General features: G+C 41.1%; 1 protein-coding gene across 1 annotated transcript; it reads right to left on the reverse strand.

Annotated features, from left to right (window-relative positions):
• Positions 1-21,581: 21,581 nt before the first annotated feature.
• Positions 21,582-26,506, reverse strand: LOC121304736 (serine/threonine-protein kinase pim-1-like). Its single transcript, XM_041236104.1, has 6 exons — positions 26,016-26,506; positions 25,746-25,852; positions 25,501-25,551; positions 24,977-25,343; positions 23,252-23,428; positions 21,582-22,977 (listed from the first exon to the last, which is right to left on the reverse strand). The coding sequence occupies exons 1-6, from the start codon at positions 26,089-26,091 to the stop codon at positions 22,805-22,807; spliced, it is 951 nt and encodes a 316-aa protein (XP_041092038.1). The 5' UTR covers positions 26,092-26,506; the 3' UTR covers positions 21,582-22,804.
• Positions 26,507-27,598: the final 1,092 nt, after the last annotated feature.

Raw genomic sequence — 27,598 nt, forward strand, 5'->3', positions numbered from 1 at the left:
CAATTACAAGCCATATTTTTTGAGAGGAATAAAATTGTTGTAACTGCACTGTAGTGGAATGAACCCTGCAACAACAATGTGGTGCAGCGTGGTGTTTTAGTACATCAGACTACAAGAGCAGCTCCACACTGACTATGTGTAGATCACAACACATGTGCAAAGCACTACAAGTAAACAATTAACAAAAGCAGATACAAGAGGGCTCTATTCACAGAGGCATTCTATTCTGTATAGCTGCTCATTGATGACAGTACTGTTTATTTATCAATAACTTTCCAATCATATTAAAGATGATGTTGATGCTGGGACTACTGCTTTACAAGCATTCTGCTGCGTCCCCTATGTTTCCCTCCCAATTTATTTATTTTGTATTTGCCAAATACTAGGAAGCCATTTCTATGATAATACCCTGATAAATAATTCAGCTTCAAACCAGTATTCACAGTGGGAAGGCAGGGTTATATTTAATTCATGACCATCCAAAATGGGTAAATAGTAATTTAGTACTAATAATATTGGAGGTTGGGTTCAAGCACTGTTAATGAATTATTAATGAAAACCAACAGCAATCTCTGTTAAAACCCTATCAGTTTTATTATAGGGCGCTTGTTCTTTAGCAGTTCTTACTGTTCCAATCACAATCATTGTAGTCGTTTCCGGAGCATGAAGACAGTCCAGCTCTAAACCTGTGAGGAGGCTCCCATGCAGGGTTTAGCTCTGCGCTGCACATGCACGCTGTGTACTCGAGAAGAATGTCACCAGTGATTAACCAGAGCAAACGGATAACCAGCAGGAATCTATAACTATACAGATGTTTACCACCACTGACTGAAGCCTCTGACTCTCTGGAGACCAGTGCAGTAGCTTGCTGGGATTCTTTCCAGGGTTACCTTGGTCAGAGCTGTCAGTGCTAGTGTTTAACTGGTCATGCTGGTCCAAGAGGTGGAATGCTGCTTATAATGGTTAAAGAAAATGCCTCAATCAATCAATCAATCAATCTTTATTTTATATAACACCTTTCATAGTGGGCCACCATCACAAAGTGCTTTACAAGATAATGAGGAACAATGCATAATACATTAAATACAGTGAAATACAGGGCATAGTACATTAAATACAAACAGTAAGAAACAATGCAAATACATTAAATGCAGGCCTATTACATTAAATACAAGGCTAGGGTGTGAGTTATAAACATTGTGGATGTGTGTGTCATACAGAATCATATGAATAAGATGGAGTGAAAAACCTGAAATAGCAATTTAGACAACAGCTAATAACAGATATCAGGCTGGAAGAGCATTGAAAGCACTCGAGGTGATGTTTGTCTGCCTGAATGTACTGCAGGGAGGGAGAGTGCTGGGTTCACAAGCACCAGTGAATAAGCATTTACCTGTAAGAATTACCCTTTATCTAATTCCTGACAACCAGATATGCTCAACTTTGCCTCTTAGACTTTAGGATAAGGGTCAGTGGCACATGTGACAGGTGGAAGGTTCCATTTACAGCACAGCGAATAGGTTGAGAACCTCAGGACTAATACACCAGGATGTCAACATTGAAATTGAATAAGAAATAGGGTTACACACTCACAATCATGCTCACGCTCACACTCACACTCTCATTCACACTCACATTCACACTCACACACACTCACACACACTCACACTCACACTCATTCACCTACACTCACACTCACACACACTCACACTCACACACACTCACACTCACACACACTCTCACACTCACTCACGCACTCACACTCACACATACTCTCACACTCACTCACACACTCACTCACACTCACACACTCACACACTCTCACACTCACACACTCATACTCACTCTCACACTCACTCACACACTCACTCACACACACACACTCACACTCGCACTCACATTCACACTACACATTCACACTCACTCACACTCACACTACACACTCGCACTCGCACTCACACTAGCACTTGCACTCACACTCACACTCACTCACTCACACTCGCACTCACACTCACACTGCGCACTCACACTCATACACTCACTCACACTCACACTAACTCACTCTCACACTCACACTACACATTCACACTCACACTCACACTCACATTCACACTACACATTCACATTGACTCACACTCACACTACACATTCACACTCACATTCACACTACACTTTAACACTCACTCACACTCACACTACGCACTCACGCTCACACTCATATTCACATTCACACTACACATTCACACTCACTCACACTCACATTCACACTACATGCTCACATTCACTCGCATTCATATTCATATTCACATTCACATTTACATGCACACTACACGTTTACATATGCACTCGTACCACACACTCCGCACTCACACTCACAGTACACATTGCTTGAGTTGATATTTTCCCAGCTGCATTTTGAATGAATTGCACATTTGCAGGTATACTGCATGGATACACTGAACTGAAGCCTCCACTATTCAGCAGCTAATCTAGAAATGCAAGAACGGCTGTCCATTGCAACTACATTAGCCAGAAGGCATATTTATGGCTGTACTTTAATGCTGTAAGGCAATGTACTGCTGTATCTGGATAACAGAGAAAGAAACAAAAAACATAGTCCAAGATAAGAGCAAGGAAATAGTCTATCTCTGTAATGGGTATTTGGATGCAGTCTTCCAGTGGACTGTCAGAAATACTTATACAAACTACATCATATCCAGTAAAGGTAGGACCTTTAACTTAAACTTCTACAGACCCCCGCTCCAGGGAATTCTCCACTATGTGTATTTGCCCAGCGATGTTGTGGTTAAGCTGAATGGTTTTTGACTGCTGAGGATAATATTACCAGCGACAGGAAGGACGAAGTTATTAGTCTCCGTGCGTGACTCAGTGGCATCTCAGACTTGGCACGTGTCAGTTCTGTTTATTTTGAGTGAGAACCAAAGCCTCTCATTCAGAATAGGCAGAGGACACCGCTGTCCCACTCTGAGAGATGAGTGACCGTGTGGCAGGTGGAAAGCACTGACAAGCTCTTAAATTATCCCACCGCACTTAATCCTGGCAAACACAGCCTTTTCTTTTTCACTTGACTGAACCATGACCTTTTAGATCCAGTAGTCTCCTAGTAAGATGCAGGTGGACAGTGATCTTTGCGATGCAGACAGTCACACTGCATTCTCCTGGTAAGATGCAGGTGGACAGTGATCTTTGCGATGCAGACAGCCCCACCCAAGATCGATAACTTACAGGAAACCATAAGGCTACCGTTCCCCAATTTGCCATGCATGAAATATTGAAATATTAAATTTCCCCAGGCAATGGTGGGTACTTCAGCTAGTACAGTATAAGGCTCTGAGACAGGGAGCCCTGTCGTTGGTTCAAGGAGTGTGTGTGTGTCTTGTGGAAAGCAGCTGCAACTTGCAGCAGGAGGCGCATTGCTAAGCGACCAGCCAAGTGGTAGGTTCGCCCAGCACTGTGTGGGTTGGGAGGTTCAAATTGGCTGGGGGGTGTGCCCGGGGATGCTGCGCAGAGTTCAAAAAGCAGCTGCGCCACTGCTGCCTGGGAGGCCGGGACTTCGGCAGCAACAGAATAGCAGTAGGTCAGCTAAGAGGATGGTGATCCCAAACCAGTATAGAGAGGGTTATCGTAGAGTAGTAGGCTACCCACACACGCAACACACCCTGTTACAGGCACTTACTGAAAACTTACAGTCAGGAGAAAATACACCCCAATATGTGCCACTGCATTAGCATCACTGATACAGATTTTTTAAAAATTATTATTATTTAATCTATGTGTGTGTGTGCGTGTGTATGCGTGTGTGTGCGTGTGCGAGTGTGTGTGTGTGTGCGTGCGTGTCTGTGTGTGTGTGTGTGTGTGTGTGTGCGTGCATGGTCAGGTTCAATGACATCACTGGGTTGTCTTCACTAGTATTGCCCTGTTGCAGAGACACTAAGAACAGAAGCAGGATTGCAGAGGTACATAACTCCATAGAACAGATAAGCCCAGCATTTTAAACTATTTGACTACTGTTTTACATTTTTGTCTGATTTTACAATTTGTTCAAATTTAACTTTTAGGAGACACATGTTTTGTTATGAATCGAGTACGAACGGTTTGAAAAGTGTTCTTATTGCATCTATTCTATTTATATTTAAAATATCTCAATGTAATTCTGCTACTGGGACCTAAGTGTCCTTAACTACTCATTCTTTGCACATGAGCCTGTTTACAGATTGCTTATTTGCCAATACTTGCCTGAATTTTTACCGGTTTTAATGAAAGCCAGCCTGGCATTTTAAACAATCCCTTTTACGTCGGGTTACATTTCTTTCAATAAGCAGTTGCTGAGCGTGTTTGCCAGAGGAAGCGCCTCGGAGCCAAGTTCTGGTTTCCAGCGAGGGATGGGCTGCTCTTTTGGCAGGTCCAGCTCGAGCTCGCAGCCAACCTTACTGCACAGTCTGTCGGCTGTTTCTCCAACATCCCTTCCGTCTGAAGGTTAAATAAGGACAAGAGGATGTATACTACTGCACACTGAGGAAAATTCAACTGAAGGCTGTGTTTATTAGCAATAATGGGGTCGAATAAAAGGCTAGCCTGTCACCTGGGTAAAGCCAGACAAAGCAATGAAACTGTCAGGACCGGGATTCCCAGCACCGGGCTTGTAATATTTAGTGGTTTGTCAAAAAAGAAAACACTGGCCAGAGGCTTTATAGCTTCCGGTGAATAATGAGAGTCTGGGGTCCTTATTCAGAAAGCACTGACACCAGTGTGCAGTTTACACCTTTTTACTTTATTTTGTAAAAAAAAAAAATAATGGGCTAATGTTACAGAACCAGGAAACAACTACTGTAAGATGCATGAGCTCTTAAATAAATCAACCACACAGGTTATTTATTTATTGAAAGGTTGTTATTTTTAAGGTTAATAATCTTTATCAAACCAGAAGGGTATGGAAAAAGGAAAAACAACAAATTGTTCGATGCACTTAAAACACAAAACCCAGGGGTCCCCGAGTGGCCTATAGCTTGGAGATTGTCGATTCGAATACAAGCTACGCTACCGCCGACTGCGGACGGGAGTTCCCAGGGGACAGCACACAACTGACCAAGTGTTGCCAGGGCGGGGAGGAGTTAAGTCAGCTGGGTAATCCCTGGCTCACCGCACACCAGCGACCCCTGTGGCTGGTGGGGTGCCTGCGGGCCTGCCTGTATGCAGTTCAGAACTGTATGGTCCTCCGACTCTGTAGGTTCTAAGACGGCTGCACGGCCGGCTTGCAGAGCGGAAAAAAGCGGATGGCTGACGGCACTTGTTTTGGAGGACGCGTGTGGAGGCCCTCGTCTCTCCCAAGTTAGTTTAGGAGTTGCGGAGGTGCCAGGTTGAATAATAATTAGACATTCCAATATTGGGAGGACATCAGGAATTAATTCATTCATTAATGAAAATGAATTGCTAAAAAAAAAAAAAAAAAAAAAATACTCACTAAACCCATAGAAATGTGGTTGAAGAGTTCAATCCGGCCAGGCACGTGTCTGTCTGCATTCCTGAATACGGGTTGCTGGGCGTTCCATTTAATTGAGGTATTGGGAACAGATTGTCCTGTACTAGTGACAGCATTCAGGGAGAGAGCTTGTACACAGCCAGCAGGTGTAATTAGAGACTGGGAACAGTAAATTCATTTTTATTGAAAGGTCTTACCAGCGCATTTCATTGTACAGTAGCACGGTTGACCAGGTGTCTCTGGGAACAGAGCCGCCTTCTTCACAGGGCTTGTCTTTGTTATTGCTGGTGAGCTCCAGTAACCCAGTCAGCCAGGTAACGATGCCCGGAGCGGGTTTCATTAAAAACATGCGCGCACATTTAGGTGGGGCTATTGGGAACATATTGATAGCACACTCTGTACCACAACACACACACATTATTATTGGCTTCCTTGGGACTGTCTTGGGTGAGATTCTTTCTGTTTCAATTCTTTCTTTTTTTGCCTGCATCCAGGCTTCTTTTCACCTGAAGGTTTTCCCCCTGAGTTTTGTCCTATCAGATACATCCCCAGTGAAATCTTAGTAGCAATGTTAAAGCCTCACCTGGCTACAGAGGTGATGTGTGTCCTGGCTTTTGAGGTTTTGAGGGTTCACATTTGACATAGAATGTTATTTGAATGTTTGATGTTTATTATTATTATTATTATTATTATTATTATTATTATTATTATTATTATTATTATTATTATTCCTTCTCATGGCCTCTTTCCTTCTGGCATCGCAAGGCTTAACTAGTGAGGGGGCGGATGCTAATGTAATTAATAAGATCAAGCCATGTATGATTGTGTGTGAAACACAGCAGCAAGCTGGCTAGCAATAACAAATGTGAAATCAATTAGTTGAAAATATATTCGTTGTCCTCTACAGGGTAACCGATTAAGGATTGCGTCTAATTCCCTGCTGGTGTGAGCGGCTGCATGTGAGGACATCAGGAAAGGACACGGGCTGTTTTGGGGCTGTTCCCCCAAGATTCCTGCTCTTGCTTATTGCTCTATTCATCATACTGCCCCTTCCTATTCCCTCCCGCCCCCTCTGCTCATCCTCTACTGGCTGACTGCTTATGCCGTCTCTTCACTCTCCTTCCTCCTGTGCCACTCCTTGTCTTCCCTTGTCCCCCTGTGGTGGAACCAGCTACTGGTTAACCTCAGGACTGTTCAGTCTTTTACTGCTTTCTGCCGTATTGTCAAAACCCACGTATTCAACCTTTTAGCATGTTCCTTTATTTATATTTATTTTGTATATAATGTACATGTGTTTTTATTGCCTGTAACTTATATATTTTTCTATTTAGTTTTGGATTAGTTTTGGATAAAAGTCTTAAATAAAATAATAATAATAATAATAAATAATATATAATAATAATAATAATAATAATAATAAATAATAATAAATAATAATAATAAATGTCCTGACTTTGTGGTTTTAAACTGAACCTGTATTGTTATTTCAATGTATGTTTCTGTTATGAATTTACAAATGCCTTTCTATAGTACCAAATGCAGTCTTATTCAAAAACAAAAATCAAACATGGCATGTGTTTATCATAAAGATGGAAATGCTTCAGGAATCTTTCCTGAGTTCTGGCCTGAATGCTAAGCAGCTCCTCTCTACCACTGACACCCACAAGCAAAAGTTGCTGCTCCCCAGGAGTTGGTTGAACTTTTAAAATGCTAAACGTGAGTACAGTACCTTTCACTGAGTACAGTATCTTTCACTGAGTACAGTACCTTTCACTCAGTAGAGTACCTTTCACTGAGTACAGTATCTTTCACTTAGGAGGAAGGGACTGCTGGGGCACACAGCCCCTTTCCTTCTTCCATAATCTTCTGTGCATTTGGACGTGGAATCCATATATGCAGAGTTTAACTAGAGAGTGAGAGAGAGACACTGCAGAAACAGTGCATTCCTCACCAAATCAAGAAAGCAATGCACAACCCATATATACAAACAACTGATGCTTTTTTGACAGTACTATCCCATAATGTAGCATCTTTTCATGTTAAATAAAAAAATTACAATACAGATATAATTAAAATGGAAGTACAAGTAGTAAAAGAAGCAAAGAGAGTATGATATTGCAGCAATAACAACACAATGGAACAAATACACTATTGCAGGGGGTTCTGATACAGCAGCACACGGAGTAGCCATTGTGAAAGGACACTATACAGCAACCACTCAGACAGTGATACTGGAGACTTGTTACACTATACAGCAACCACTCAGACAGTGATACTGGAGACTTATTACACTATACAGCAACCACTCACACAGTGATATTGGAGACTGGGTTACACTATACAGCAACCACTCACACAGTGATATTGGAGACTGGGTTACACTATACAGCAACCACTCACACAGTGATATTGGAGACTGGGTTACACTATACAGCAACCACTCACACAGTGATATTGGAGACTGGGTTAGCCCAGCCCATTCTCCCTTGGCTTGCTTCCTATCGCTAGACACCTTTAAAAAAGAAATTAATACAAACGTAAACATAATTGTGTGTATTATTACCTATTGACTGATTTCCCCACAGACGACTGCTTGCAACACAAAGGCAGCATGATACGCAGTCCTGCACAGTTATTTAACACAATTGTGTGGCAGTGTGAGCAGTAAGAGCAATTGTGATGCACAATCAATGGACTTCACAAATGCAGGGGCTGATTACTGAGTAGTTTATCAGTAACCGGCAACAGAGTAGGATGTCCCTTCATGTACTATAGCTTCCCTATAGTGCGCTCAGTAAGAGAACAAAAAATGCTATCAGGTTAACATGGTTACTTCTGTGTAAATGAAACGACTTCTGTGGAACTGCTAGCATCACAGTTACACCATGCGCATGAACAGAAAGAGGTAGCATCACAGTTACACCATGCGCATGAACAGAGAGGTAGCATCACAGTTACACCATGTGCATGAACAGAAAGATCTAGCATCACAGTTACACCATGTGCATGAACAGAGAGGTAGCATCACAGTTACACCATGTGCATGAACAGAAAGAGGTAGCATCACAGTTACACCATGTGCATGAACAGAGAGGTAGCATCACAGTTACACCATGTGCATGAACAGAAAGAGGTAGCATCACAGTTACACCATGTGCATGAACAGAAAGAGGTAGCATCACAGTTACACCATGTGCATGAACAGAGAGGTAGCATCACAGTTACACCATGTGCATGAACAGAAAGAGCTAGCATCACAGTTACACCATGCGCATGAACAGAAAGAGGTAGCATCACAGTTACACCATGTGCATGAACAGAGAGGTAGCATCATAGTTACACCATGTGCATGAACAGAAAGTTAACAAACAAGAAGCAGAAGAAGACTGTTGAGGCAAAGGAGGGCAAACAATCTAAACGTTTTTTTGCAAATGTTTCTATGTAAATTCAAGTCCTGAAATGTATTCTGTAGCACAGAAAGTTGCATATATTATCCTGTTACAATTCAGTTAAGTCGAGGTAAAGAGGCAAGACAACAGGTCTGACTGACAGTGATAGAGGGCTGGCAGATCTGACAGTGAGAGGCTGGCAGGTGCTTCTGTGTCCAAATGCCAGGTGTTTCATGAGGGGTAGTCTCAACAGAGAACATACTTCCCCTTAAAAGGAATCAGAAATGATAATCATTGAGGAACTGACAAGTGGCCCTCCAGAATCATTTGAACACCTTTTTTATCCAAACCTAACCCTGCACAGGCTGTACAATGCATTATCCCAGACATGCTAAACTATTAACCTTCTTCTTAACTCTCTTCTATAGCCAGGGAAAATCCATCTCATTCAGGAACAGCTGCCTTGTACTTTTGTGGTCTGTATTTTAACATCAATTCATTTTCAGATGAAGTTTGTTTCTATTTAAGATGTGAAGGTCATTGTCAGAGTGATCATTAAGCTCAGAGAAAGTGAATCACTGCACACACCTGGAGGCCAGACTGAGAGAAACTGATTTCTAGCTTCCAACTAGAGATAAAATGATGTTTCCAGGGTACAGTATTTAGCAGCATTTAGCATTGCTCTTTGATTTCTTATATGGATGTTACACCTCCAGATGCATCACACAGCTTTCTTAGTGATTTCAAACAAAATAAATAAATAGACAATGTGGGTAACTATAAAAAAAAGGCAAACAAGATGCTCGGATATATAGTGAAGAGTGTTGAATTTAAATCAAGGGAAGTAATGTTAAAACTGTACAATGCATTAGTAACACCTCATCAAGAATATTGCGTTCCGTTCTGGTCACCTCGCTACAAAAAGGATATTGCTGCTCTAGAAAAGTGCAAAGAAGGGCGACTAGAATTATTCCAGGTTTAAAAGGCATGTTTTACACAGAGAATAGTGAGGATCTGGAAGCAACTCCTCAGTAATGTTGTTGAAGCTTCTTCAAGAAGCTGCTTGATGAGATTTTGGGATCAATAAGCTACTAACAACCAAACGAGCAAGATGGTTCAAAAGGCCTCGCCTCATTTGTAAACTTTGTTATGTTCTTATGTTCTTAAGTCAAAACGCTGGCCTTGCTGTCCAAGACTGATACATTTCAATAACGCTCTATTTATAAACAAGAGGTCTCCTCATAAGGAAATATTTACTGTGTATTTACATGTGTGTTATGTGTACCCAGTGCCTGGCTCACTCCAGTCTTTGGAGGTGCTGTGTTTGATTATGTTTGCTGTCCTCTGGCTAATCTCTGGCCTCTGGATTTATTTCCGGAAATCTCTGACTAATGACTAATGACAAGTGAGACCTAGTGGGACTAAATTAGCAAGGCATCATGATACACTATGAAGCGTGATGAGGTGCCAAGCTCTCTCAGGGCAGTATCACGGTCTACAGGCGCTTTGGGCATTTCTTAAAGAAGTGCGCACGCCAAGCATGTTAATACTGAAGGGTGGATGAGACTGACAACGATTGAGGGGGGGGGGGGGGGGGGGGGAATTAAAGCATGTCAATGAACGTGCTTTTTCCAGGACAACACTAACTAAGTTTTAATTCTGTGCTGATGCTTCCAAAAGATTGTAATTATAGTGTTCTTTCATACCTGCAAAATTACCAGTACCCTTATTTCAAAAGTGTCATAATGACTGATACAAACATGATTAGACTATTGCAGTACAGTGTTATAAATCATGTTAGAAAGCATGATAAGAAAAAATTGTATTTGAATTCAATTCTGTTTGTTTACAGCCATGAAACAGAAGTAATATGTGTATAGATGTTTTATAAATGGAAAAGTGTTTAGTGGAAAAGGAAATAGAATAACTGGAGACCATCATCACTTAAAATAAACAATGCGCTCATCCTAGACTTACAAGCGTATTCTGTTTGTCTCTAGATGGGGCTGCTTCTTGCCTCATTAATTTGTTTGATATTCTTTGCTCTCGAAGTTTGATGACAAATGGTGTCATTTTATTTTAAAAGGCTTTCTTTAATAACCTAATTTGCATAGGCTAATGAGGCACACTGCTTGTACATTATTATTACAGGATTCCAGAATAGCTGAATGTTCACTATCAAGTTCCAAAAATACCCACACAAACTCCATATGGGTGTGACATGTAGATAAAGCCAGAACTGTAGGCATGGATCCACACAATAACACCCACTGCATCCAGATCCACACAATAACACCCACTGCATCCAAATACACACAATAACACCCACTGCATCCAAATACACACAATAACACCCACTGCATCCAAATACACACAATAACACCCACTGCATCCAAATACACACAATAACACCCACTGCATCCAATAACACCCACTGCATCCAAATACACACAATAACACCCACTGCATCCAAATACACACAATAACACCCACTGCATCCAAATACACACAATAACACCCACTGCATCCAAATACACACAATAACACCCACTGCATCCAAATACACACACACAATAACAACTGCATCCACTGCACACACAATAACACCCACTGCATCCAAATACACACAATAACACCCACTGCATCCAAATACACACAATCCACTGCATCCAAATACACACAATAACACCCACTGCATCCAAATACACACAATAACACCCACTGCATCCAGATCCACACAATAACACCCACTGCATCCAAATCCACACAATAACACCCACTGCATCCAAATACACACAATAACACCCACTGCATCCAAATACACACAATAACACCCACTGCATCCAAATACACACAATAACACCCACTGCATCCAAATACACACAATAACACCCACTGCATCCAAATACACACAATAACACCCACTGCATCCAAATACACACAATAACACCCACTGCATCCAAATACACACAATAACACCCACTGCATCCAAATACACACAATAACACCCACTGCATCCAAATACACACAATAACACCCACTGCATCCAAATACACACAATAACACCCACTGCATCCAAATACACACAATAACACCCACTGCATCCAAATACACACAATAACACCCACTGCATCCAAATACACACAATAACACCCACTGCATCCAAATAACACACACAATAACACCCACTGCATCCAAATACACACAATAACACCCACTGCATCCAAATACACACAATAACACCCACTGCATCCAAATACACACAATAACACCCACTGCATCCAAATACACACAATAACACCCACTGCATCCAAATACACACAATAACACCCACTGCATCCAAATACACACAATAACACCCACTGCATCCAAATACACACAATAACACCCACTGCATCCATCACACAATAACACCCACTGCATCCAAATACACACAATAACACCCACTGCATCCAAATACACACAATAACACCCACTGCATCCAAATACACACAATAACACCCACTGCATCCAAATGCACACACAATAACACCCACTGCATCCAAATACACACAATAACACCCACTGCATCCAAATACACACAATAACACCCACTGCATCCAAATACACACAATAACACCCACTGCATCCAAATACACACAATAACACCCACTGCATCCAAATACACACAATAACACCCACTGCATCCAAATACACACAATAACACCCACTGCATCCAAATACACACAATAACACCCACTGCATCCAAATACACACAATAACACCCACTGCATCCAAATACACACAATAACACCCACTGCATCCAAATACACACAATAACACCCACTGCATCCAAATACACACAATAACACCCACACAATAACACCCACTGCATCCAAATACACACAATAACACCCAGCAACACACACAATAACACCCACTGCATCCAAATACACACAATAACACCCACTGCATCCAAATACACACAATAACACCCACTGCATCCAAATACACACAATAACACCCACTGCATCCAAATACACACAATAACACCCAAATACACACAATAACACCCACTGCATCCAAATACACACAATAACACCCACTGCATCCAAATACACACAATAACACCCACTGCATCCAAATACACACAATAACACCCACTGCATCCAAATACACACAATAACACCCACTGCATCCAAATACACACAATAACACCCACACAATAAACCCACTGCATCCAAATACACACAATAACACCCACTGCATCCAAATACACACAATAACACCCACTGCATCCAAATACACACAATAACACCCACTGCATCCAAATACACACAATAACACCCACTGCATCCAAATACACACAATAACACCCACTGCATCCAAATACACACAATAACACCCACTGCATCCAAATACACACAATAACACCCACTGCATCCAAATACACACAATAACACCCACTGCATCCAAATACACACAATAACACCCACTGCATCCAAATACACACAATAACACCCACTGCATCCATCACTGCATCCAAAACACCCACTGCATCCAAATACACACAATAACACCCACTGCATCCAAATACACACAATAACACCCACTGCATCCAAATACACACAATAACACCCACTGCATCCAAATACACACAATAACACCCACTGCATCCAAATACACACAATAACACCCACTGCATCCATACACACAATAACACCCACTGCATCCAATAACACCCACTGCATCCAAATACACACAATAACACCCACTGCATCCAAATACACACAATAACACCCACTGCATCCAAATACACACAATAACACCCACTGCATCCAAATACACACAATAACACCCACTGCATCCAAATACACACAATAACACCCACTGCATCCAAATACACACAATAACACCCACTGCATCCAAATACACACAATAACACCCAATAACACCCACTGCATCCAAATACACACAATAACACCCACTGCATCCACCCATTGCATCTCTCCCTGGCAGTAAGCGTGCTGTCCATGTAAATGGCACTGTGGGTTACACTAGCATTCATTTACATTTCTTCAGGACATGACTGGGGAACAGCACCTTCATACCTCTTTCTGAATTGATTCATCAGTAATATATTATATGGGTTACATTATGCATGTTTCTGAATTCATTCATCATTAATGTATTATATGGGTTACATTGTTAATTAGTTGACCCTGTTAGAACCTTGGTTTACAGAGCCCACATGGAGGATGTCTTCCAAAGGGGATCGCTGGATACCACAGAGTGAAGTCAGAACCGCTTACCCACAGTACCCCAGGACTAGATGGATATTCGTATGAAATGAAAAAAAAAAGATTGTTTTAACAAGGGTTTTAGAAATGTATATTATCTTCTATTAGTACTAGGATTATTACACCTTTAGGACTAGTCTTCCATTTGGCTTAATTCCATGTTGCTCATTCTCTGTGCAAACACGGGCCTGCAATGCAAATCTTCCTGGATAATTTTAATCTTATTTCAAGGCCAGTTTGCATAAACTAAAATATGATTAATGACGGGACTGTGACTGATTGCTCATATTGACACCCATTTAAACATACACCAGAGTACATGGACATGGGTATCAGGGCACTGTGAACTCATTATTATACCGTGTACTCCTGCTGTGTGGCCAAGGATCAGAAAACAAAGCCACCTGGCACTGCAGTTTGTTGATCAGGTTGTTTGTTAGCTTTGGAAGGCTCTCTGGGTTCTTCCTGTTAAAGGCCATTCCTCACTATGGCATGGTTTGTTACACCAGAAATGTGGGGAGGAAACGTGGCAGAACCACCCCTATAAAACTTACAAGCAAAAGTGATAAAGAGCTGTTCAATCACAAGCTATTTAGACCATTGCTAAGTTAACACCCACACGCTTTCGGGAGCTCTTACATGCCTCGTTGGGTTTCTATCTTTATAATTCGGATACATTACTAGTGTTTTGTTTTACAAAAAAACAGGCTCCTAGCTACATTCAGCGAGCAAGGCCCTGAACAGATTACATACAGCGCCCTGTATCGCAGCTCTTTCCTTACCTGCTTTCAATGTGAACACTGGAGAACGCATTGCCAATTATAAACACGTACATGCTGCTAGACTGAGTCACATCCAGAATCTGTGTCTGAATGGTTTCAGGGGTTGGACTCTGCACATTCAAGACTCCCAGTTCACTGTGAGCTGATGTCAATGAAGATTTGAAATGTAAATGTTATTTCTGCTTTATTTTTTAATGAATTTTTGTTTTTATTATTATTATTATTATTTGGCTTGGAGGGAGAGTGTAGTTCATTACATATTTTTCTCCCATCTGTTAACTATAATTGTAAACCATGGTATTTCATACGAATCCTTCTATACTGCAGGCTCTGTGTCTCGAGGGCTTTCAATTCATAAGAAAGGAAATGAATTGAAAAAGCATGGAAATGACAGGGTATCCATGCAAATCACAAAAGCTGCAGCACATGCAAATACCTGTTCCATGTCATTGTTCCCATTGTGTTCACAGTGATTCCAGGAAAGCCAATGTTTGCCCCATGCATCCCCTGTTACTAGAAACTAGAGATCACATTTGCATGTCTCTTCATTCACCTGAAAACTGTTACAAAAGCAGCACCACTGTCTTCTGAACTGGAGTGGAGCATCTAATGTGCCAGTTGGTGTCAAAACGCCTTTACTGGACTTCACTGAGCTAATTGTCAGGTTAACCCTCATAAGGTAGCCTGGGGTCCATTCGGACCCCACAGTGCTTTAGTATCAGTTATTATGTTGATCTAGAGACTTGATTTTTGTTTTCTTTTAGGTAGCTGCCAGGCAGCCACCCTGTTACACTATGCAAAAGATAATTCCAGTCCAGGTAGCCTGGTTGAATTTCCCAAATTGTTTTAGGTGTGGGTTCCGTATGGACCCCAGGTGTAATGTATGAGCAGGCCTAGCCTTCTCACGTGAATATCACAGGCTTCCTTTCGAATGATGTATCGTATATCCTGAACACATGTTCCTAAGCAAAACTCCTAAGTTTAAGTCAGCTCCTAAGTTTCATTTGTCGGCTATTGCTTGGTCGCTTCAACAGATAGCGTTCCGGTTTCATTTAAAAGAGCAGTCTTTCCATTGATATTAGGAAGCCCCATATGCGTACTTTCTACTACCTCCTCATTCAGTGCTCCAGTGCTGTGACGCACAGCAAATCGGTAGGTGTGTTCAAGTGCCTGTCACTCAAAAACGGAAATAGGATGCTTAGGGCTTTCCAATGATATCTCACATGCCTGTGACATGTTCCTGGAATAAACTACATCGTCCACAGTACAGTGGTGCCTTCACTTGCTAGGAGACAGCGTTGCGCACTGAATGTCTTATCCATTTTGCATAGCATAAACAACACATTATACCAAACAATGGCTAGAAGTAAAGGAAAAGCAAAATAAAGTGTTCATATACACATTTTCATTCATTCATTTACTCCAGCTGTTAGTTTTATATATTGTTTTATTGCTGGGGTCTGGTTGGACCCCAGATTACCAGGAAAGTTCGTTTTCTGATATGTCCTTATGAGGGTTAAATGTACGTATCATCTCGCTCTCTAACCCTAACCCTGTGCGGGGGCCACTGTTGTTAAACTTTCCAAAGCAGCTGTGTGCGTGTTTTCACTTGGAGGAGGTGCACTACTATCTGTACAGAGAGCTGTCCCCTGAATAGATTCCGGTCACATCCGCGGGACGCCTCCTCTTTCAGGACACTTGCAACCTCCAGACTCACCCTGATGGGGTTCAGCTGGATCTGCATACTTAAAATAAACTACTGACTGCTGACTGAGAGCAAAACAGGACAGATTAACTGGAGCACGTTAGAAAAACAGCCCCAGATAAATCTGGCTCAAAGTTCTAGCTCTGCTAAACTACGACAGTTTGGAAAACAGGAGAAAGAAATTCTTTTAAGATTCCTGATGGCACAAATTACAGTGTGCAATCCAGTCCTCAAGCGGTTTCTCTGTGAAGAGTGCTGCTAATCACCGGCTTCAGCAGCTGGCTAGCAGTGCGCTATTGTGAGTCTCAACCCACTTGACCTGGGTCTCTAATGGCAAGGTGCAATGCCACACCAGTGAGAATAGCCGGCTCCCCTGGGGAATGTGGAAGCTGCCACCTGTCCTCTCCACATGTAAAGGTTGCAATAATGTACACTACAGCAGAGTGACAGGTTAGATCAAGCAGACCAGGGGTTAAAACAGACTCTGTGGGTTCAGAAACTGATACTCATAATCACACAGAGACCACCACTCTGGTTTCTCATTGAGCAGAACTGTGGGAAACCCTCTGGAGTGTTTTCTGAACTGTTTGAGAATTTAGCCAAAGCAACCACAACGTGAAACTCCTGGCAGACGAAAGAGTAGAATCATAAACTCTCACAAATAAGATCTGACTGAAGCGGTGGACTCATCCAGAGTGTTCTAGTGTATTGAAGTCAGCATAGCATAGTAAGCCCAGGTGGATGTGAGTTTAAATACACTTCACTATAAGAAAGGATATCAAAGATAATGATTCGCCACAGTACTCTACCACAAACGATGTATGAATCTTTGTGATCTCATGCTCAAAGTATTTGTTGGAGCAGCTAAGGAGAGACCTGTAAAACTAGAATCCACTGTCCAAACCGTTTCCTCACATGTTATGAGATGTGAATCAACTTACAACTGCTGGCAAAACAAAAAAACATGTATCTCTTCAACCAAACCTTATTTCCCACAGATTTCTTGACCCTGTTGATTCCCTTTCTTTTCCGTTGAGCAAAACTCCCGGTCAATAAAGTTTAATCACAGCCATCCGTGTTGTTAGTCAATGTCTCCCATACACCACCTGCCCGGCTGTTATTAAATTAACAATTTTGGCAAAGGAAAAAGCTGTTGTATCCAGCTGGGATTCCCTTACAAAAAGACCCTGGCAGTATCACTGCAGTATACTGCAGCATTTTAGACACAGCAGCTTTTGAAGTTTTGTGGGTATTTTACAGTCCTGCTGTGATGACTGTGTCCATAATTCTGCTTTGCTTAGTTTGGAATTTGTGTTTGTTTTTTGTTTTTAAATAAATGATTAATTAGAATATTAAATATGTTAGCAATGTGCTTGTGGATTGTTGCTATGAATCAACCTGTGGATGCTGGCATTCCAGATCATTTAATGCATCTAAGTTTTTAAACCTGGCTTTGGTTAATGGTTACCAATTACCAGTTTGGAGAGCTTACTGTAGCCAGCTGCCCACATGACAAAACCACCACCCCTTTTAGCACAGCTGGCACTGTGCCACTTTACAAACCTGGTGGGAATGGACACTGAAGGAAACAATGATCTAGCATACCACAGGAATGAGTGTGTAAAGAGCAGACAAATACAAAACAAAATCTTTTTGTAACAAGTGTCTCTGTTTGATAGTAGATTGTGTATTTGGATCTTCCTGTACGCCTTGTAGAACCATCAATGCCTTTAGCTTTTACAAACATGTTTCAGCCTCACATTAAGTACCTGGCAGACAGGCAGGCGCTGTTTTGTCCCAGGCAGGCAGGCAGACAGGCAGGCAGGCAGGCAGGCAGGCAGGCAGGCAGACTGCCAGCTTCAACGGGGAGACCCTTATTAAAAACACCAAACAAAAGCCCACACTACACAGGAAATGGCAGCTGTCAGATGTTTTCTGTTTCCACAAACAGTTCTGCAAAAACACAAAGTGGAACTCCTGGCAGACAGAAGCGTGGAATCAACGTTGCAATGGTTTTTCCAAACCCAGCATGGAGCTTTTATTTATAGAACACATTGAACAAGGCAAACAATATATATATAAATAATGAGGTAATATATACATATATATATATCTATATAAATATATAGATATATATTATATATATATATATATATATATATATATATATATATATATATATATATATATATATATAATATAGATTATAGTATTATTGTTCCATATATATTCTTGGTTTTGTGGAACACGTTCGGTATGAAATCCTTACTAGGTGGTCTGACTCTGCAGGATCTATCTCGACTGAATGCCCCATTTTTTTTTTTAGATTTTGAATTTTCGTTATGAGGGGGCTTTTTAGGACATCAGCAGAATTAGACATGTAGATCAGAGCTATTGAGAACTTTATTTCCACTATATTCTTGGTCCTTTTGGAATATCCTGGTGCTGCCTTACTATTGCCTGACTACAGGGCAGCTATCACACTGGCTGGGACATAGATAAGGATCAGGATGCTAGGATTGCACTGCTAACCCCAAAGTGACCAACAGACAGTGATCTTCCCTTTGGTGCAGCTCTGTTGCACTGCCCTGCTATATTCACTCAAGACACTGGCTGATCAAGGGTCTAGCTCACCTCCAGAGACCAGAAAGCTTTCCCTCTCACTGACAACAAACATTATATTAAACATTAGAAATCATTAAGCCACTCTCAGCCAATCACAATGCCAGATTTCAGAAAGTTCCAGCATATCTTATCTTGCCATACATGTCATCTCGTACACGGTAGACTACCAGCGATTCTAAAGACATGGTTGACATCATTAACAATGTTTTCTTTTTTTTTTTTTTTTTTTTTTTAAACATGCTTTATAATAAGTTATGTACATCTGGCCTTGTCACTTATGATATAAGAGTGTTGCCTCTTTTCACACTTCACTTCACAGTCATGTTGCCGACCCAAAGCGTGCACAAGAAGATATTCCTATACAGAGGCACTGAAACTATTATTATAGTGAGGGCTCTGAAAGTCAATGAACAAAACTGTAACCCTTGTATATGAGAGGAGCAGGTGCCCAGTTCTTCAATCCCACCCCCAGCACCCCTAGTTCCAGCGCCCCTGCTCCTATACCGCTAGACAGTGTCAAGTGCACATGCTAACACTTACACATTGTTTACAACATTGAAACCTGTGCAAATGCCTCAGATCACTTCCTCTTTCTGTGACCTTATTTGCTCTTGTTTTCTGTCACGCTTGTGCATTAGGGGCATCTGAGGTTTTGGTTATACTGCACTAGACACAGTCATATATGTTTTTTGGCAAGTTTACTGCAAATGATTGTGAATACCACAAAAAAAGACCACTGTGCAAAACATTTGCATTCCTATTTTTATTTTGTAAAATCTGCTCCAGCGATAGATGTGTGCATTAACCTTTAAATCTAGCTAATTTAGTTTCCTAGTAATTTAATCTCATTTTGATTAAACCTGTGCATGTTTATTGGATAAGAGTAATATTTCTAAAGTTTAGATCTTTGGATTAAACAGCATGTCAAGGTAGGCCATGCCTGCTTCTCTAGTCAGGCACATGGTAATTGTTTGTGTGTTTAGTCTCAGCCCAGTGCTTCTTTTTCCTGTCAGACTATATAAAGCGATCATTTCCTGTAGTATGTTGTGTGTAGTATTAAAGCCAGCATATAGGCATCATAACCATGGCATGGGTCATGTTTTCATTAGGAGTGTGGGGATGCAATAAACAAGTAATGGGAGGATTATAATTTGAGAGCCCTGGGTGCACGTTTGTAATTCCATGGCAGATTTTCAAATGCTGCTCTAAAGACAACTCTTACCAGTAGTGAATTTGGTCTGTTATTAAAAATTCATACCCAATTCTGATTATACACATAATAAATAAAATGAGCTAATGCAGGGTTATTTTGTTTCTGTTCCTCGGTCGTCACCGAGATTCTGTTGGCAGGTTTAAAAAAAAAAAAAAAATTATTATTATTATTATTTATTATTATTATTATTATTGACACTCTGTCAATTTATTAACCATTTATAACCAGCAGTAATAAGGAAATTACAATAACTCTCCTAGAAATGACATTTTCAATCTATCTTTGTTCAAAGCAAGATGTGCTACTCTTGTGTAAATTCCCATAGATTACAGCTTCAGTTAAGTAAATGGTACAAGACATTTATATTGCATACCTATGAGGTACTGGCTTTGCACGCTAGAGATGATATATCATTAGGTACAGTTCTGTTGTCAATGTTCATACATTATATTTAGATTAAGCTTCTGCTCCCTAGAGTGCAAATTATTTTGTGAATTCATTGCACTCCTTTCACAGTTCAGCTATTATTTGGGTATTAAGGACCAGTAATGTGATGTATTGTTGCCTGGAGTTTGTTATGAAATCTATTTTTCTAACCATGTTTGCCACAGCTCCCTCGCTCTCCCATTGGAATTTTTAATAAACGATTACCTTGTAAAATTGCTTTTATAACCTGTGACCCCAATAAATGGCTATTTTTAACTCTGTTGTGCAAAAGTAGCAGCCAGTCCTCCTCTATAGCAATGTTGTGTCACCCAACACTGGGGGTGCAGATTAGTAACAGCTTCCCTGAGTGCTGTCTGGAATGAGATTGTTGTCAGTACTCTGGTGTATTATTAGACACTCTGTGTCTACTTTTCTAATCTTGGTATTCCTTTGAGGTATACGGAGTCATGTTTTTTTGAATGCAGATGAAGGAAGTCCATAGCAGACAGCACGAATTGTTTGTTGTTTATCTAGTATGCCATATTTGTGCTATGCTGCTGCTTCAGCCTGTCACTAATACTGTTTGCATAACAGGCATACTTTGTTGTGCTTCAGGAGCAGATTCAACATAATGATTTCTCACAAAACACACAGGCAGAAAATTAAGGCAAAATGTATTTTATTGAAATTGTATAAAAATAATTTATTCTAGTATAATTTACAGTTCTAATTCAAATTCCAAGCTGCATACATGCAACCAAACTAGTGTACAATTCAGACAAAAATATAAACAAAAAATGCCGCCTTTGAGATGTACTCTACACTTCCAAATGCACAATACATCATGCATTGAAAAATAGAAGTGCTTGTCGGACTATTTACAACAACAGAAAAATAATAATAATCTTGAAATTATTCTTTAAAAACAAATGGACTTTAGGCCACAAATATGTTGGTGGGGGGGGTGGGGTGGGCCCTTCTGAAACAGTTATTGTGGAATGAATGGCTGTGCTGGAAAATAGCTATCTTCATAAATAAATAAATTAATTTGTTAATTTATTAATCATCCCACAAGTTCGGGGAAAATCTCTTAACTAAACGCAAATAAATTAAGAATTACACATCAGCGCCACAGTAGAAAAAACCAAAACCAAAATATACACACACACACACACATATATATATATTTACACAACCACATTTACAAAAAGGTAGAGTTTTTTGTTGTTGCATTGCTTGTGCATTCATGACTGTCCCAGCACGCCTTGGCATAAAAGGGTTTTTAGAAGAGACTGACAAGAGGAAAGCCGAGTGAGGTCACAGTCATTCGTTTCAGTTGCTGAAGAGGTTACAAGGTTGCACTGTGCGATGGGAGCTGCAGGCTTGACGTACCTGCGAGGCAGGAGGGAGGGAATGAAGAAGCAGAACAAGTCCAGGTATGGAACAAAGTGGCATTACCATTTCAAGTATTTTCACAGGCCGCTGTTACTGCTCTTGTAGAAGGCACTCAGAAATGAACAAAAGTTCTTTTTGAAAGTCAGGCTTGTCTGTACACTGCACTGTGCTCAAGTACATGGCGACGTGTGGATTCAAGCTGGTGCAGAACTATTCCACAGCTCTGGTCCTTGGGGTTCCTGTATTTGCAGCACAGTAGCTTTTAGACCAAGCCAGCCTCACAGTAAACAGTATGGTGCATAAGGATCAAAAGCTTGAGAAGTCAAGGGGGCTGCAAAGAGAAGTGATGGCAGCTCCCCCTTTCCCCTCATCAATACAGGCTCGGGTGATTTGGTTATTTGGAAAAGGGTTCAGCTCCCACGCCTCCTACAGAAAAAGGAATCTGGTTCCCATTGCATTTACTCTAGCACGTCTCTCTCTCTTAGCGGTTCTAGTGATCCGCCGTGATGGCTTGGGGCTCATGGCTCAAGCTGTGCAGTCTGATGTCCGTGGTCTCCTGTGGGACTGTCACACTCTGCATCCACGTGTGATTGAGGATGTCCTCGAAAGAGGGTCTGTCTGAGGGCCGGTGAGAGAGGCACAGCTTGATGAGGTTTTGACACTCTGCAAGGGGAGAGGAAAACAAACATTGTAGCGCTTGGGAGTTATGCATCTGCCATTCAAAGCTAAATAGGGGTGCAAATCTTCCGATATCCTACCCACGCTAGTGCTGCATGCATTCTGATATCCTACCCACTACTGGTGCATGCATTCTGCACTATTTGTACAAAACTATCTTGTTCCACCCCCACCCAAACTGGCTAGCAATCCCCCTAGGATTGTGAAAATGCAACTGGAAAGTTTGAATGAGGAAAAATGAAACTGTAATAGAACATACCTGTTGAGATTCGTCTCCTGAAGAAGACCTGTCCCCTCACAATCTCCTCGTCCTGCTCAAAAGGGATGTCACCACACACCATGTCGTACAGGAGGACTCCCAAAGACCACACCGTGGCAGACCTGCCGTGGTATCTGTGGTAGCGGATCCATTCGGGAGGGCTATACACTCGAGTACCTATTGACAAGACAAAAAGTGGGGGGGAGGAATGAGATCATGGTTCTGCAATTTGCTCTTTTGAAAATGTACAAGATGCTACTACATATTGTTGTATTTTAAAATTACCAATGTAATTGTTTACATATTTAAAACCCATCATATTCTTGATTTTGATAGAAACATGTTTGTGGTTTGTTTGCATTATATTAAAATAGAAAATTACTCAAAGTAAAAACTTATATATATATATATATATATATATATTATACAGACAGACAGACACACACAGCACCGTAGCTTTTAGACCCATAAAAGTCACACCCCACACAAAAACTGACTTGTACCGCCCTTAGGAAGTGGGTTTGGTTTGCTGCGACACGCACTGAGGTTGCCTTTATCATGTGACTTTGTTTACAAACTTTGAGTTGTAAAATGCACCGGTTCCCTCCTTATGGTGGCGCCAAAAGCAAAACATTTGTCAACGGTTTGAGCAAGCCAAAAAGTCAAATTCAAAACACAGGAAACTGGCGTTTACAAAACAAAACAAACCCAGCAGGGAGACTAGACCTATGAAAACAAACGCGTCTTTATTCATGACAATAAAAAGTATCTGTAAATGTAATTTGAAAAATAAGGCAAATGCGCGCAGCTGACAAGTTAAAACAGCAGTTGTAATTGCCCAAGTCGCTTAATGTTATCAGACTAAAGAAAAGCTATTTTACGATTAAAAGCAAAAAAAAAAGAATTACAACCAACAGTGCCACACGATCACACTGTGTGTAATACAAAACCACACGGCTGAACAAGTGGGGGTGCTTTCCGTCGCTGAAACCTTGGAGCAACAGGCGAGCTCGGGTTTCACGACGTTTCCATTACTGAATTTCTAAAAACGGGAACTGTACCCCCTGTGCTACCCTGCCTCCCCATCCAATTATACGCCGGGACTGTCTACACCTAAAAATAGAAGTTTAAAGGGGGTCGTTGGCATGGTTTCGGTATAAAACGTGTTTGTTTACAACACAAGGGCGATCACTTCGTACTTCTGAGCGCATCTTTTGTTGTCAAACAGACGTTACACAAAAACCAAACCCTGAACAAAGCAATGGCACCGTGCCACCGAAACTCAAATACAACACATCGGACACCATGGAAACGGCCGCTATAGCGACCACTAGAGGCTCAGAGAGGACGCCTAGCTTTAATAAACTAAACACATGACGAGACGAATTCAACCTTGCAATTTAGAGTCAAAGGCATTCGTAAACGCCGATGTGCGATTACCCCCTTCCTAACCTCTGCAAGTTGTCTGCTGTGGTATTTCCAGTTCAGAAACGCTATTCTTTCTCGGGAAAAGGACGCTTTCCAAATAAGGCAAGGCACCGCCTGAGCCGCATTCCTAAAAATTCAGCACATTGCAGTGTAATTTCAAAACCACTGCCTGCCAGTCACTATGAACAATGATATTCCCCAATCCAAATGAGGGCAAGAGAAACATTATCAACCAACGACGGTGTTTTAGAAGAGAATGGTCTGCGATTTCAAATCAGTAAATAATAAAACACGTACCGTCAAAGTCAGTGTAGACGGTGTCCTTGAGCAGCGCTCCTGATCCAAAGTCTATGAGTTTCAGGTCCCCGGTTCTCAGATCTATCAGGATGTTTTCGTCTTTAATGTCCCTGTGAACTACTCCACTGTTGTGACAATGTCTGGCCGCCTCCAGGACTTGCCTGAAGAAGTTTTTAGCCAGCTCCTCGGGCAGAGCTCCCTTCTCCGTAATAAAATCAAAAAGATCCTTCCCGTGCTCGGGTCTCTCCATGACGATGATAAAGCTGTCGGGTCTCTCGTACCAGTCTAGCATCTTAATGACACCCCGAAAACCGGTCCCAACTTTCTTCAGAAGCAGCACTTCCATTGGGACACGGGACCCATTGGGCTAGAAAAAGAAATAAAACAAACCAAATTATTAAATGAAAAAATAAAACAGACAAACGACCTAAAAAAAACAAAAAAAACATCCATATATATATATATATATATATATATATATATATATAATATATATATATAATATATAATATGTGTGTGCTTACCAGTTCTCCCCATTCTGCGACACGATCCTTCGCCACATGCTTTATTGCCACCTAAAAACGTAAACAGTGCGGTTAGGATTATTTAGTCTCTAAGGTACAAGCATACACGCACAATGTTTCAGGGGGGTAAATAATATAATAATCACAAGAAACTACACCTCTAAAAAAAAAGAAGAGAGAGCACTGTTAATCGCTTAGTCATCTTTGCTGCACAAAACACTGCAAATAAATTAAAGGCGGCGTACCGGCGCTCCGTCAGCGATCCTCACGCCGGTGTAAACTGTACCAAAGCCACCGCTTCCCAGCTCAGCGCCGACCTGATAGACTTTCTCGAAGGGCTCCCGCTCTTTCACTGTAAAAACAAAATTATAAACACATTTCATTAGCAACACGTTTAAGCCGTTTACTTTCAGCCGCACACAGCCTCCCCAAATCCACACAAGCGCCGCAATATATTACAGCGATAATCCTCTTTGCGTAAAATTGCACCAGCAATTAAAGAAACGCTCACCAACCTTGCTGGATTTGGATTTTTGCCGGCACATCGACAGCAGAGATATGAGCAAAAGAGTTTAACTTTGAAAGCAGCATTCCTTAAAATCCAACGGAACAAACTGGGACTTCAGATCAATCGCCCTTCTTCTGTATAACTGAATCCACGTTGCGAGAACAAACGCCGGAGATATCCCTTCACTCAGGCAGGCCTTTTGCTTTTCTCCAGAAAAGTGTTTTTTATTCAATTTTGTTTTTAAATATATATATATATTATATATATATATATATATATAATATATATATATATATATATATATATATATATATATATATATATATATATATACACAGTAGATATTCGCCAAGTTCAAGTCTGAGACAGCAGTAACAAATACGTTACAAAGCAATCAAAATAAATAATAACAACAATAATAATGAAGTATTGCCACACGACGATATGCACACAACGACACCGGCATTCACGACTGTTTGCTTTCCAGCGTTAACAGACTGATATACAGACATAGTAAAAGGGAGAGGCTTTTTTTTTCCAGAGAAATACTCTGACTCCGCCCGCCGCTGTCACAACCAATCGCGTTGAGTTATTATTTAAACACTCAAGTCAATCAAACACACAAGTAATAAAAAAAATGAACCCGACTAGACTCGACGTGGCGGGAATTCAATACGCGCCAAAAGAAAGAAAGAAAAAACCAGACAACATGCAGTTAGACCTAAAACGTTTTTTTTTTTTTTTTTTTCAGTCTGGGAGCTACCCTGGATGCTTTGCATTGAAGTTGATAGATGTGACTATTGATATGCATGGAATAAAGCCTCCGAATGTAGCTTAACTTCGGAAAAATGGGCATCACAAAATCTCTTTTTCCATTCCTGAAAGCGTTTTCTGAGTGTGTGTGTGTGTGTGTGTGTGTGTGTGTGTGTGTGTGTGTGTGTGTGTGTGTGTGTGTGTGTGTGTGTGTGTGTGTGTGTGTGTGTGTGTTCAGTGCTGCTACAGGAGGGCTCGGCTATCGGATTAATTCTGTATAATAAAATGTTTGGAGAACAAATAAAACAAGTGTATACATTGCTTATAAGAACACCTACAATAATAAAATAAAATAAAAAATAAGCTTCTCAATCGTCAGTTGACCCATAACACTGTTTTCAGGACATGTGTTTTTTGTCATTAGCCTATGTACTGAGATTCCTGTAAAATGTACGAGTAGAACATTCCATCTTCCAGTAAGGCGTTACAGTAAATTAACATAGCGATCGACTGCAGCTAGGCGGGTTGTCTGGATAGTTCTTAGGGTAGGGCAGGGTGTATTACAGTGCACACACTCTTATCATCCCGAATTCCAGTTTTGTAACCGGCATTCCCAATGTATCTGCCCGCTTTCTTTAATTAGTATATGGACAAGTGGAGTTTTCCCATCCACGAGCCCCACTGCAGGGAATGCGACCCGTTCCAGCATTACTAGCAGCATTCAGCAGTGTCAGCGATGACGCACCAAGTAGCACAGATCTGGGACTGCAGCGACACAGATAGCCTGCATACGGGCTAACCATACCTTCTGAACTGATGTAGTACTTGCTACTTGCA

Source organism: Polyodon spathula, chromosome 39 (genome assembly GCF_017654505.1).
Source record: "Polyodon spathula isolate WHYD16114869_AA chromosome 39, ASM1765450v1, whole genome shotgun sequence".
Lineage (NCBI taxonomy): Eukaryota > Metazoa > Chordata > Actinopteri > Acipenseriformes > Polyodontidae > Polyodon > Polyodon spathula.